Below are 13,483 nucleotides of genomic sequence, written 5' to 3' on the forward strand. Positions count from 1 at the left end.
ATATATATATATTATGTACATATAAATATATTTTTTTTATTTTTTATGTGTATATTTATAAAAACTTTTTATATTTGAACACTAATTTTTATATCTAATGATAAATTCTAATTTTTAAAAAAATATTTCCTTGTTTTTATTTTTATACTTGAAAAAATTAAAATAAAAAAAAAAAAAAATAAATAAAAGTAAAAAAAAATAAAAAAAAATAAAAAAAAAAATATAAAAATAACAATAATAATAATGACATATACATTTTTATTTTATATATTTATACTGTTAAAATTTTTTTTTTTTTTTTTTTTTTTTTTTTTTTTTTTTTTTTTTTTAAATTTTTTTTTTTTTTTTTTTTTTTTTTTTTTTTTTTTTTTTTTTTTTTTTTTTTTTCATTATTCCTTCATTTTTATTAAAAAAATAAAAAAAAAAAAAAAAAGATACGTTTTAAAAATATATACATTATCAAATGTATACACATTTAATATATATCATTTTAATATACAAGAATTACATTTCTGTGATATTTTTAGATTTCTCTTCATTTTATGGAGCGTCTTCATTTTTTTTATTAGCTTCCTTTGGAGATTTGTCCTTTCTCTTTTTTTTGTTTATTTTAGATCTCTTCTTATAATTTATAACATTTCTACCAACTTTTAATTCATTAGTTTCATTCATAAAATCGAATTTATTTTTTTTCTTTATATTTTGAGTTGGATCACTTGATAATGATTCTTGTGATGTAGTTTTGTCGATATCTGTACTAGGAGAAAAGACATTTTTGATATATTCTTTTTTCTTTTTTAAGAATGCATTTTTATCAAGTATTTTATCATAAGGTTTTTTATTTTTTTCTTCATCTTTTTCTTTTTCAATTTGTTCGAAAACATCTCTATAGATAACAGGTAACCATTCCATAGGATAAGCAGAAGTAAAATCACGTATTTCATCTATATTTATATTTTTCTTTCTTAATCTTTCATCTCTTAATTCATCTCGTTCTTTTAAATATCTATTTAATTCTTTTTGATAAACTTCTCCATGTGTTACATTTTCTCCTTGTTCTCTCATTCCAACTTCACAAATTTTTCTTATAATTGTTGGTTTTTGAACTGTGGAATAATATATCATTCTCAAATGAGCTAATTCTTTTTCATTATATTTATTACATGTATATATATATGAATGTAATTTTAAGAAATTTTTCATAGTTTCTCTGCTTTTTACTTGTACAGTATCAATAAGATTTGTATATTTTCGAAGTATTAAAGCTGCATTTTTTAAATCTTTCTCTTCTACATATTTTTCAAATAATTTATTAATTTCTATTTTTTTTTTCTTATCATATTTTATGGGCTCATTTACATAAGGCGTTAATTTATTAGGATCTACTTTCAATCGAGCATTTCTATATAATTTCCTTTCTTCATTCTTTTTTATACTTTCATGTTTTCGAAGCGCTTCATATATTTTATTACCTTTCATGCTTAAAATTTTTGTATATAATAATTGTACCTTTTCTAATTTTATGTTTTCTGGATATTTTTTAAACTTTTCTATCAAGTCTTTGTACTTTTTTGTAGATTCGATTATTTCATAATCGTATGACATGTGTTTGTATTTTTTTTCGTAATCCGCATTTTCTTCATCGTCATAAATATTTATAGATATATTATTATGATCCTCACCACTACTATTATTGTTATCATTTTTTGGCACATCCATATTTAATTTCTCATCGACAGAGGACTGGGGTACTACCTTTCGCTCATCAGTTCTCTTCTCTTTTTCAATTAAAAAATCCTGCTCCATTTTTTTACAGTACTCATCTAGCTCATTATATTTATACTTAAAATTCAAATAATCAATATTTTTATCATTCGCATATTGAAATATATATGTTTTTAACAGCTTTGATAATACCTCATCTATATTTTCAGCAGTTGGATATATATATTTAAGATGATTCACAAAAATATATGGTAAAGAATTTAATATTTTAAAAGATTCCTCTCTTGTTAATACATTTCTATTTTCATTTAATATTCGATAACATGTATTAATATCATCATGATATAAAAAAAAATAAAATTGTTTTTTCAAAATATTTCTATCATATATCTGTCCATATAAATCATCAATTGAACGTATATCTATTTCTTTTTTACTTCTTAATCTTGTCTTATAATTTATATAAGTTACCTCAAATTTTCTCAATACATTTTCATAATCAGTACTATATTCTTTTGGATATAACTTTTTATTTATAGTAATAACTGGTAATTTAGCTAGCAGCTTCATAAAATCCGATTTCTTCTTTTCTTCTTTAAAAAAAAAAAAAAAACATTTCTCATTCTTATTAATTAAAAATTTATTCCTTCTATTAAATAATGATATATTATTATATGTATTCTTTTCATTTTGAAAATATAACTTATTCCAATTATCCTCTTTTTTTAATCTTCTCAAAATCATCCGTTTTTCGTTTTCTAGTTTTTTCTGTACATATGGATGAAGAATAAAACCTTGCTTGTTCAGGTAAAAATTATAAGAAAAAAAAGGTTGCCTACTTTTAGTTTTATTCCAGTTTTTAAAAAAAACAGAATTTTTTAACGATCTTCTTTTTATAATGCCAATATCATTTTTACGTATCTTAATAATATGACTAAAATATGTGTAGTAAATTAAAATAAGAAGGATCAAAAATTTCATGTTAAAGCATTTTTTTTAAACCTTCATAAAAATAAGATATCTAAAATGTATAAATATATATATATATATATATATATATATATATATTTAAGTATATATTTATTTTTATTAATTTTTTTTTACCAGACCAACCAATTACATATTTATTACTAATTTAAAACGAGTGTGTAAGGTCCACATATTATGATTTATTTCATATAAATATTTTTATAAAAATATTTTTTGTGTATATAACACTGTGATTATATCAGTAATATTTTTTATAAAAATATAATATATTCATTAACAGGACTTTTCTTTCTTATTCTCTCCATCGAAATTTAATCTCATAAAAAAAAAAAAAAAAAAAAAAAAAAATATATATATATATATATAATATATTATATATATATTATATATATATATGTACAATTTGCTTTTTTCTTTTTTAACATAAATTAAATATTCTGTTCATCGTTTCATTAATATTTAATATAAGGCCCACTTATATAATTACAAAAGAAAAATTTTGAAAACCCTTTCAAAACATTTTTTTTTTTTTTTTTTTCCTCTTTTTATATTTCTCACCTTAAATATTTATTTAAAAAAAAATATTACATATATATTATATTATATGTATTACGTATATAGTCGAGAAAGGTATATTTTACATATATATATAATAATATATATATATAATATAATACATATAAAGAATATTTTTTAAAGGAGTTTAATAAAATTTGATAAATTGTATTTTCAAAATAAATTAATATATATATATATATATATAAATACACTTTTATATTATTAATAAAAAAAAAAAAAAAAAAAAAAGTGTAAAATGTATAATTAAAAAGATAAAGGCATCAAAATTTAAAAAGGGGAAAATGATTAAATATAAACATATATATAATATATATATATTCATATTTTTTTATTATGCTGGAAAAAATGAATATTCAAAAAGGTGATATAAAATTAAATATATATGTAATTTTGTTAATATAAAATTATAAGATTGTTTCTATTTGTACATGAATGTGTATGTATTTAAAAAAGGAAAAGTAAATAAAGAAATCACATTTAAAGGATAACTTAATATATATATATATATATGTATATTTTTATTTTTATTTTTTTATGCGAATTCCTTTTTATATTTATGAAATATGGTTACTAGTTGTTCATCAGCATCTTGATTTAATAAGGATCGAGTTATATTTTTATATTTAATAATTTTACAGAATTCATCTGTAACATTTTCAAACAATAAAGATTTTTCATGAGCTAAGTCAATAATTTCTTTAGGTAGTCCAGCTAATTTGGCTATATGTATACCAAACGATTTAGGACATACACCTTTAATAAATTTATATAAAAATATAATTTTTTCTTGTTCATCATCAATACTTAAGCTCATATGATAATTTGAAATATTTTTATTATGTTTGACTTCTTCGACTAATAAATGATAATGTGTTGAAAATATACATCTACATTTTATAACATCAGATATTTGTTCTAATGTTGATAATGCAATTGCAGTACCATCAAAAGAAGAAGTACCTCGACCTAATTCATCTAATATAGCTAGACTATATTTAGTACTTTGTTTTAATAAGTTAGAAATATCTTCTAATTCTACTAAGAATGTACTTTTCCCTTCAAATAAATTATCACTAGAACCTAAACGAGTAAATATTTTATCTACAATTGTTAATTCACAATAAGTGCAAGGGACAAATGCACCTATTTGTGCTAATATTACTGAAATAGCTGTTTGACGTAATAAGGTACTTTTACCACCCATATTAGGACCTGTCAATAATAATGTAGATTGATTTTCTTTATCACATCCCATATAAATATTGTTCGAAATAAAATTCGGCATTAACATGGCAACCACAGGATGGATGTTATCTTCCAAAATTAAAAAGGGCGTCTTTTCCTCTCCCTAAAAAAATAAAACAAAAAAATAAAACAAAAAATAGGGTGATAATATAATAAGATGTATTACACAAAAAATTATATATATATATAATATATATATATATATATATATATTTACATTTATATGGAACATCATTTTACACATTATGATGTCATTATTTTTTCCTAGGCGTACCTTTTTAGAATGCATAGGGTGTAGTATGGGACGAGTTAAAGGAAAAGACGTATTCAAGACCACATAAGCAAAAGACTGTAAACAATCAAGTTCTGCTATTAATCTACATGCAGAGACATATTTCTCATAATGAGCATAAAATAAATGGAACAATTTTTGAAAGAATGGATATATAGCATCTTTTTTTTCTTGTTCAATATCTTCTAGTTTCTCAACTAAAGATTTAATTTCATCATTATGTATACGAACATAACCTTTTTTTGCTGATGTAATTTCAACATTTTTTAAAAATGATTTTGGTATATTATCTGGACATTCAACTTCATATTTAAATTTTGCATGTACAAATTTTAAGGTAGATATTTTTAATTGTGCTTTCATATGTTCTAAAACATTATTTAATTTATGTTCTACATTTTTTTCCTTTTCATTAATTTTATCAATATCTTCATCACATCCTTCTGCTGGTTTATATTCTTTATCTCCATCGAAATAAATTTTTTCTAAAAATTCATTTGTTATTAATCCTATATTTGGATAAGAACCTTTTAAATTATCTTTATATGTATCAGGTGTATTACAAATTTGGAAGAGGCGACTAGGTAATTCTCCATCTCTTTCCATTCTATTTACATCTATTAACATAGAATCGATTTCTTTGAATGCATTAAGAAAAGTAACAAATTCTTTTAATTTGGTATTTACAACATTATCAAAAAAAACAGCTCCTCTTTCACTTTGTGAAGCTTGTATACATATTTTATTTAATAATCTTTCTATGTCAGGTAATTTTCTTAGTTTCAATCTTATAAGTGACAAAACTTGTTCATTGTTTTTTAAGAAATCAACTACATCTAAACGTTCTTTTATTTTCTCACAATCTAATAATGGACTACAGATCCATCTCCTTAAATTCCTTGCACCAAAATTTGTACATGTTTTATTTACATAATCATATAAAGAATTCTTGGTATCACCTGATTGTGTTTCTAAAATTTCTAGATGTTTTAAAGCTGTAGCATCTAGAACCATATAATTTTCTCTTTTGAAAAGATCATAGTTTTCAATTTTACAGAATCTAAATATTTTTTTGTCTAAAAGTAAAGATCTTAAATAAACAATGAACCCACCAAAAGCACATATGACACTACTTTGTTCTTTATATATATCTAAATTAGGTGGTATGTTTTCAAAGTATTTATTTATTTCATCAAATGAACTAATAATGTTTGGAAAATTATTTAAACAAGTTAATTCTGGAGATGTAGGAATGTTTTTAAATATTGATAAAACTTCTTTATTTATATTTTTAGAGCAATATAATATTTCTGCAGGACATAATTGAGCTAATATGGTTCTAAGAACAATTCGTGATTCGTCATCATTACAATATCCAACTGCAATATAAGAAGTAGCAATATCACTAACAACAAAACCAAAGTTGCATTTGCTTTTGTTATCATAAAGGGATATATTATAACTACTATTATTATGTTTCATATTATTATTATTATTATTATTATCATCATTTGTTATATTATCATCACTTGTTATATTATCATCACTTCTCATATTATTATCACCTTTCATTTTATCATCATTTGTCATATTATCATCATTTGTCACATTTTCAATTTCATCAAAGTAAAAACATACCAAATATTTCGTTTCAGCACTCAACATATTATCATGCAAAATAGTTCCCTTTGTATATATTTCGTTGATCTCTCTTTTTATTGCTTTATCTTTTGGACCTATAGATTCTTTATTTCTTTGTTCTAATTCCTTTGGTGTTTCCATTTGCTCAATGACAACTACTTTATGACCACTGTTAATAACTTTTTTAGCATAAAAATGTAAAGATTGTTCTGGAAATCCTAAATGTGGTTTATGTTCTCCACTCATCCAATTTAAAGAACATATTGTATGCATTAAACATGCATCTATATAAAAGATTTCATAAAATCTTCCCATTTTAAAAAATATAATTTTATCAAAATTTTTTGATTTTATCTTCCAAAATTGTTGCATACCTGGAGTATAATGTGCTTGTTTATATTCTATCGCCCATTTATGATCAGGTGGTGGGGTCCATATAGTTGTGGAATCATAATCTGGATGATCTGGACTTCTTAGATTTATATCTCTTATATATTGTGGTTGTATCCACTTAGGAAATTCAAATGTATTACAATATAAAAAATAATGTTCTATATATAATCTGAATTTATCATTTGTTATACTAATAGGTAAATTTAAATATTTATTTCTTAAAGAATCTAATTCTTGTGATTTTTTACTATCATCTCCTTTTCTTTTTTCAATACATTTTTTTATATTATTTATATTATTATCTAATAATAATAAATTATTATCAATCTCTTTATTAGGTTCATATAATAAATTAGTTAATTTATTATCTACACTACCAGTATTTTTATTTATATTATTCTTTTTTTCTTCTATACATTCGTTTTCACTTGCACTATCTAAAATTATTTTCCTTTTCTTTTTTATAATTATATCATCTTCTGTGCTAGATTCTATATTATCTAAATAGTTCTTACCTTCTACCATTTTATTATGAACCATATTTTGATACTTACTCTCCTCATCTAAACCTTCTACATTATTATTACAACCATTTGTTTTAATATCACAACTATCATTCTTAGAAATATAATCACAAATGTTATTATTATGAACATTACTATCACTAGAATTTCTTCTGCTTCTTTCTATATTCTCTTCATCAAGAAAAAGATTATTCATTTTATCACTTTCATTCACATTCATATTTTTATTTGTACATGATATATCTCCATTAATTCCCTCCTTATTTATATTATCTATTATTTTTGTGTTATTATGCATTTCTCCTTTTGACAAAAACATATCCAACACATTTATTTTTTTATTTGCCCCTAAAATTTCTTTTTCACTTTTATTCTTAGAATTCATTCGGTTCTTCTCCTCACTACTTTTTTCTTTTTCATGTGCCTTGTTATTTATTTCCATTAGTGAAGAAGCTTTATTTGTTTTTTCTTCATTGCATTTAAAGAAACTTAAAATGGAGGACTGTTTTTTGTTCGATGACGCACTTGTGTTATCTCTTTTTGGATCAACCATTTTGATTCCTCTTAAAAAGGCTATTGATTTGAAAAAAAAAAAAAAAGAACAACGTATATAAATTAAATAAATAAATAAATATATATATATATTAATATATATATATATATATATATATATATATATATATATATATATATATGTGTGTGTTATATATAGAAGCCTACACTTTTTTGATAAACGACAAAACTACAAAATTGTCTCATATAATTAAATGTATTTTTTATATATATATACTCTTATGCATATTATTATTCTTTATAACATTTAAATATTTATACATAAAATTTTAAGAATATATTCAGAATTTATAAATGATATTTCTCCTTTAATAAAAATAAATATATAAACAAAAACTTTTATAATTACTATGTAATATAATCTGTCTATAATATAAACATATGATACATATAATATATATATATATATATATATATTTTTATGATATAATACTTACATGAATATATAAAAAGCTCTATGATATTATAATATAACAGCACACATATATTTCTTTAAAAAAAGTCATAAAAATTATATATATCAATATATTCTTTTACACCTAATTATTATATATAAATATGTATGATTAACTATATATATATATATATATATATATATATTTTTTCCTCATGTAATAGTTAATAATGTTTTTATAAATAATATCTAAAAAAAAAAAAAAAAAAAAAAAAAAAAAAAGAGTATCTAGGCTTAAATTTGTATTAATAAATTTTATAATACACATTAAATGAAATATATATAATATATATATATATATATATATATATTTATGTAGTACGTATTTTTTTTTTTTTTTTTTTTTTTTTTTTTTTTTTTTGATTTAACAAATAAAGAAATAATTATTCATATAACTAAATTATGTTAAGTGTGTAAGGAGTCATTTTTTTTAATATGCTTGTTAAAATATTAATAAAAAAAAAAAAAAAAAAAATATATATATATAAATACATATATAAATATATATATATATATAAATATGTATTACATAATAATGTAAAAAAAAAAAAAAAAAAAACTAGAATATTTTATATATAAAATGTCAAAATATATATTAGTATAAATATATTTTATTAATTTTTTTAATATATATATATATAATATATGTTTGAAACAAATAATCATAACACATAATTTATAAGTATTAATAAGATACAAAATTAAATATGGTCTTATATATATATATATATTATATATATATTAAAAGTGTATCGTCTCTCTCTTTTTTTTTTTTTTTTTTTTTTTTTTTTTTTTTTCTTAAATCTTTTCTTTGCATTCCTTACAAATATAATAAATATATTATATATGTATATATATATATATATGAATGTTTGAAATAATGCGAAAATAATATATATATATTATATATATAATATATGTATATATTTATTCATTTGTTTATCTTATACCATTTTTAAATGTTCTTATATTTTCTTTTCATCATAAAAAAGAAGAAAAAAAAAAAAAAAAATTGTTTCATAAATATATAACATTTATATATATGTGTTATAATAAAATATAAAAAAATATATTCCTTTTATTTTGACGACTTTTTGTGTGTAGAATCCACAAGAGGACTATTTCTCTCTCTCCCCGAAAAAAAAATATATAAATATATATATATATATATATATAATTAGGTATATATTATTATTATGTATTTTATTATATATATTATTATTTTTTTTTTTTTTTTTTTTTTTTTTTTGTATGCAATATTTTGTTCATTTAAATTTTATTATGAAAAATAGTAAAATATATTAATTTTTAAATAAATAAAAAAGTAAAAATATTACATATATATATATATATTATAATTTAATTTTTTTGTATGGCCATATGGATTAATCCTAATTAAATTATATAGCAAATATAGAAATATATAATATAATATATATATATATATATATATATATAATATATATATATATATATGTACTTATATATTTGTTTTATTTTTATAACAAATGGCAACTATCCTTACGATGCAATTTCCTTCATCTGATGTGCAATTTCCTTCATCTGATGAGGAAGATGAAGATTATTTTGTAGATGAAGAGGATGATGATAATGATAATGATAATGATAATAATAATAATAATAATAATGACAATATTGATGAACATAATAATAATAGGAAGAGTAAAAGGAAAAAAAGAAAAGGACGTTCTAAAGATATTAAGGATACAATAAAAAAATCAATCATAAAAGAAAAGATAGAAAAAACATATAAAGATATTAATTTAGAATATGAAAAATTATATACTCATGAATCAAATATTAGAAATGGAGATTTTTTATTACAGTTTCATAAAAAAGATCCACAGATTGGTAAGAATAATAATTCAATAGATAAATTATATAATCATATAAATAAATATTGTTCTATTGAACAAGATAATAAAAATATAAAAAGTGACAATCAACAAAATGATAATAATCTTATAAATAAATATCCAGATGATTATTCAGATCATTATATTACTATTAAAGAATATAAAAAAAAATCTAGAAATGATACATATGTTAAAGAAATGCATAATAATTATCTTGTTAAGAATGCACTTGAAAGTTTTTATGATAATAATTCTATACATGTTGAAAAAAAATATATGTATGCCGGTAAAATATATACTATTAAAAAAAAAATTGAAAAAACATCAGCATCTTATAAAAGATATTTAAAAACACAAGATAAAATTAATATAGGAGGAAATTTTACTAATATTGATAAACTCATACAAAATATACAAGAAGAAAAACAAATTAATACAATAGATAAGTCATCAGAAGACTGGAAACAATATAAATTAATTAATCTAGTAGATGATGATAAACTCAAAAAAAATCAAAACTATCTAGAAAATAAATTCTTTGAAGAAAATGTGGAAAGGAGAGTATATGAAAATAAAATTAAAAAATTACACAAATGATAAAATAAAATAAAATAAAAAAAAAAATAAATAAATAAAATAAAATAAATATAAACAAGAAATGTCCCTATACTCTACATATATATATACATATATATATGTGTCTATCATTCGATATATATATAATTATATTTATTTATATTTATTTATATTTATTTATATTTTTATAATGTACATTCTTTGATATTAAAGATATAGGAAGACCTATATTTTTTTTTTTTTTTTTTGTTATCATATAATTTATATCTAATTCATTTTATTTATTATTTCTTCTTTTTTTTTTTCAAATATTTCTATCATTTGATATTTTAATTTTTTTTTTGTAAACATAAAGTATTCATAAAAATATTAACACATACATATATATATATATATATATATGTGTGTGTGTATATATATATAAAATATAATGATTTTAAGTTAATTAAAAAAAATAATAATAATATAATAAAGTAAGGACACACATATATAATACATATTTAATATATGTATGTACCAATTAAAAAATGAGAATCATAACAAAATTATGCCAAAAAAAAAAAAAAATAAAAAAAAAAAAAAAAATATAAAAAATAAAAAATAAAATAAAATATAAAAAATAAATAAATAAAAGAATACATACATATATATACATATATATATATATTAATTTATATATATATACCATTAATTTTTTTTTTTTTTTCTTTTTCTTGTAGTTACATTTTTCAAATTAATAAATATTTTTATTCTCAATGCTTTCTCTCGTGTATATTTGAAGTTTTCGTTTTTTTTAATTCTGAATTATTCATTATTAATTCTTCAGATTTATCATATGATTCATTATTATTATATGTAAGATCATGGTTACGTTCATTTTTATGATCATGACTACGGTCGTGATTACGATCATGACTACGATCGTGATTACGATCATGACTACGATCATTATTATGATCATTATTACGATCATTATTACGATCATTAGTACGACCGTGGTTATTATCATAGTTTCTATCATAATTTCTATCAAAATTTCTATCAAAATTTCTATCAAAATTTCTGTCATAGTTTCTATCAAAATTTCTATCATAGTTTCTATCAAAATTTCTATCATAGTTTCTATCAAAATTTCTATCATAGTTTCTATCATAGTTTCTATCAAAATTTCTATCATAGTTTCTATCATAGTTTCTATCATAATTCCTATCATAGTTTCTATCATAATTACCTTTCTCGTCATAACCATTTCTATTATAATCATAGCTAGCATTTCTATCAAAACTATTTATTCGTTCATAATTATTATTCATACGATCACTGCTATAAATAAAATCATCATGTCTTCTATATCCTCTACGCCCCTTTCCTGGTCTTTTTCTCATACATGGTCTTACAGGTATTGTGAGAAAAAAAAAGATGAAATAATAAACATGACGAATTATTAAGGATCCCCATTTCATTGTAAATCTAGTAGCTCTTTTTAAAAATTCGTATAATATAAATAATAAACAAAATAATATATATATATGTATTACATTGATAATAGTAAAAAATATTAATAATATAATTTTATCTGATAAACTGGGAGGTATAATTCCTTTGACATGTGGATTTATTGTATTTATATGATTTACTAAATTTTCTGAACTATCATTCAACTTATGAACAAACACATCTACATTCTTCTGAATATTATTTTTCAATGTCATCACTTTAGGTTTATTCTCACTTATTAATGTTGACAAACAACTTTCAAACATTAATTTTATGTTATTTATTTTTATTTTAAAAAAATTATAATATTTATATAAAAAACTATTTTCAAATAATTGAATAATATAACTTATTATATAATGATGTCCAAAAAAACTATAACATATATATATTATATCTACACTACCACTTACACATTTTTTTATAAATAATATAATGAAATCTTTACAATATAATATATTATTTATAAATATTGAAAGAAATGTTTTTTCTACTGTTATAATATATAATGTTTTATATATTTCGAATATTTTCTCAAAATAATTTTTTAATATCTCATATGAAATTAAATAATTATCTTCTTGTCGATATATATTTTGATGACTATAATCTTTATGATGTACATTCTTTTCATTACTATTAACATTATCTTTAGTATTCTTATTGTTTATAGGAACCTCTTTTCTCTTTTCTTCACTTTCTTTTATTTTATCTTGGATATTTTTATTGTCACTTTTTTTATCTTCATCCATTTTATTTTCTAATTTATTTATAATTCCTTGTAATATTATCATTTCTTTATTTTTTCTATCTAACCTTTCATCACACTTATGGTTTATTCCTTGTATTTCTCCTTTATATTTCAATGCTTTTTCTTTACATAGATTTAATTTTCTTTCACTTTCATTTACTTTAACATCACATTCATTTTTATCCTTCATATTTATTATATTGCAGTTATCTAAATCTTCTTTTATAGTTTTTATTTCTGACATAATGACTTTCTTTTCTTCTTCACACGACGCCCCATCTTTCTTATCATCCCTTCGATAAGAATCTTTTGTTTCATCTTTAATGGTGTCTGTTTGTTGAGTGTCTTTCATATCATCTTTATTTT

At 19.8% G+C, this 13,483-nt stretch overlaps 4 protein-coding genes across 4 annotated transcripts in view; 1 reads left to right on the plus strand and 3 right to left on the minus strand.

Annotated features, from left to right (window-relative positions):
• Positions 1 to 540: 540 nt before the first annotated feature.
• On the minus strand, positions 541 to 2,706 carry PGSY75_0505400 (hypothetical protein; the record flags this gene model as incomplete). The annotated part of the gene is made up of 1 exon (XM_018784334.1): positions 541 to 2,706. One exon carries the CDS (start codon positions 2,704 to 2,706, stop codon positions 541 to 543), a length of 2,166 nt encoding a protein of 721 aa, XP_018642989.1.
• A 1,120-nt stretch (positions 2,707 to 3,826) lies between these two features.
• PGSY75_0505500 (putative DNA mismatch repair protein MSH6) lies at positions 3,827 to 7,942 on the minus strand (the record flags this gene model as incomplete). The annotated part of the gene is made up of 2 exons (XM_018784335.1): positions 3,827 to 4,642; positions 4,814 to 7,942. The coding sequence occupies 2 exons, from the start codon at positions 7,940 to 7,942 to the stop codon at positions 3,827 to 3,829; spliced, it is 3,945 nt and encodes a 1,314-aa protein (XP_018642990.1).
• A 1,982-nt stretch (positions 7,943 to 9,924) lies between these two features.
• PGSY75_0505600 (hypothetical protein) lies at positions 9,925 to 10,890 on the plus strand (the record flags this gene model as incomplete). The annotated part of the gene is made up of 1 exon (XM_018784336.1): positions 9,925 to 10,890. One exon carries the CDS (start codon positions 9,925 to 9,927, stop codon positions 10,888 to 10,890), a length of 966 nt encoding a protein of 321 aa, XP_018642991.1.
• Positions 10,891 to 11,621: 731 nt separating this feature from the next.
• The window catches only part of PGSY75_0505700 (putative membrane protein), a gene marked incomplete at both ends in the record, with an annotated part of 3,782 nt that continues 1,920 nt past the window's right edge, over positions 11,622 to 13,483 (minus strand). Inside the window, one exon of the mRNA XM_018784337.1 lies at positions 11,622 to 13,483. This exon is cut by the window's right edge and continues 1,920 nt beyond it. Within this exon, the coding sequence (XP_018642992.1) occupies positions 11,622 to 13,483 (1,862 nt within the window).

This window comes from Plasmodium gaboni, chromosome 5, assembly GCF_001602025.1.
Source record: "Plasmodium gaboni strain SY75 chromosome 5, whole genome shotgun sequence".
NCBI classification, from domain to species: domain Eukaryota; phylum Apicomplexa; class Aconoidasida; order Haemosporida; family Plasmodiidae; genus Plasmodium; species Plasmodium gaboni.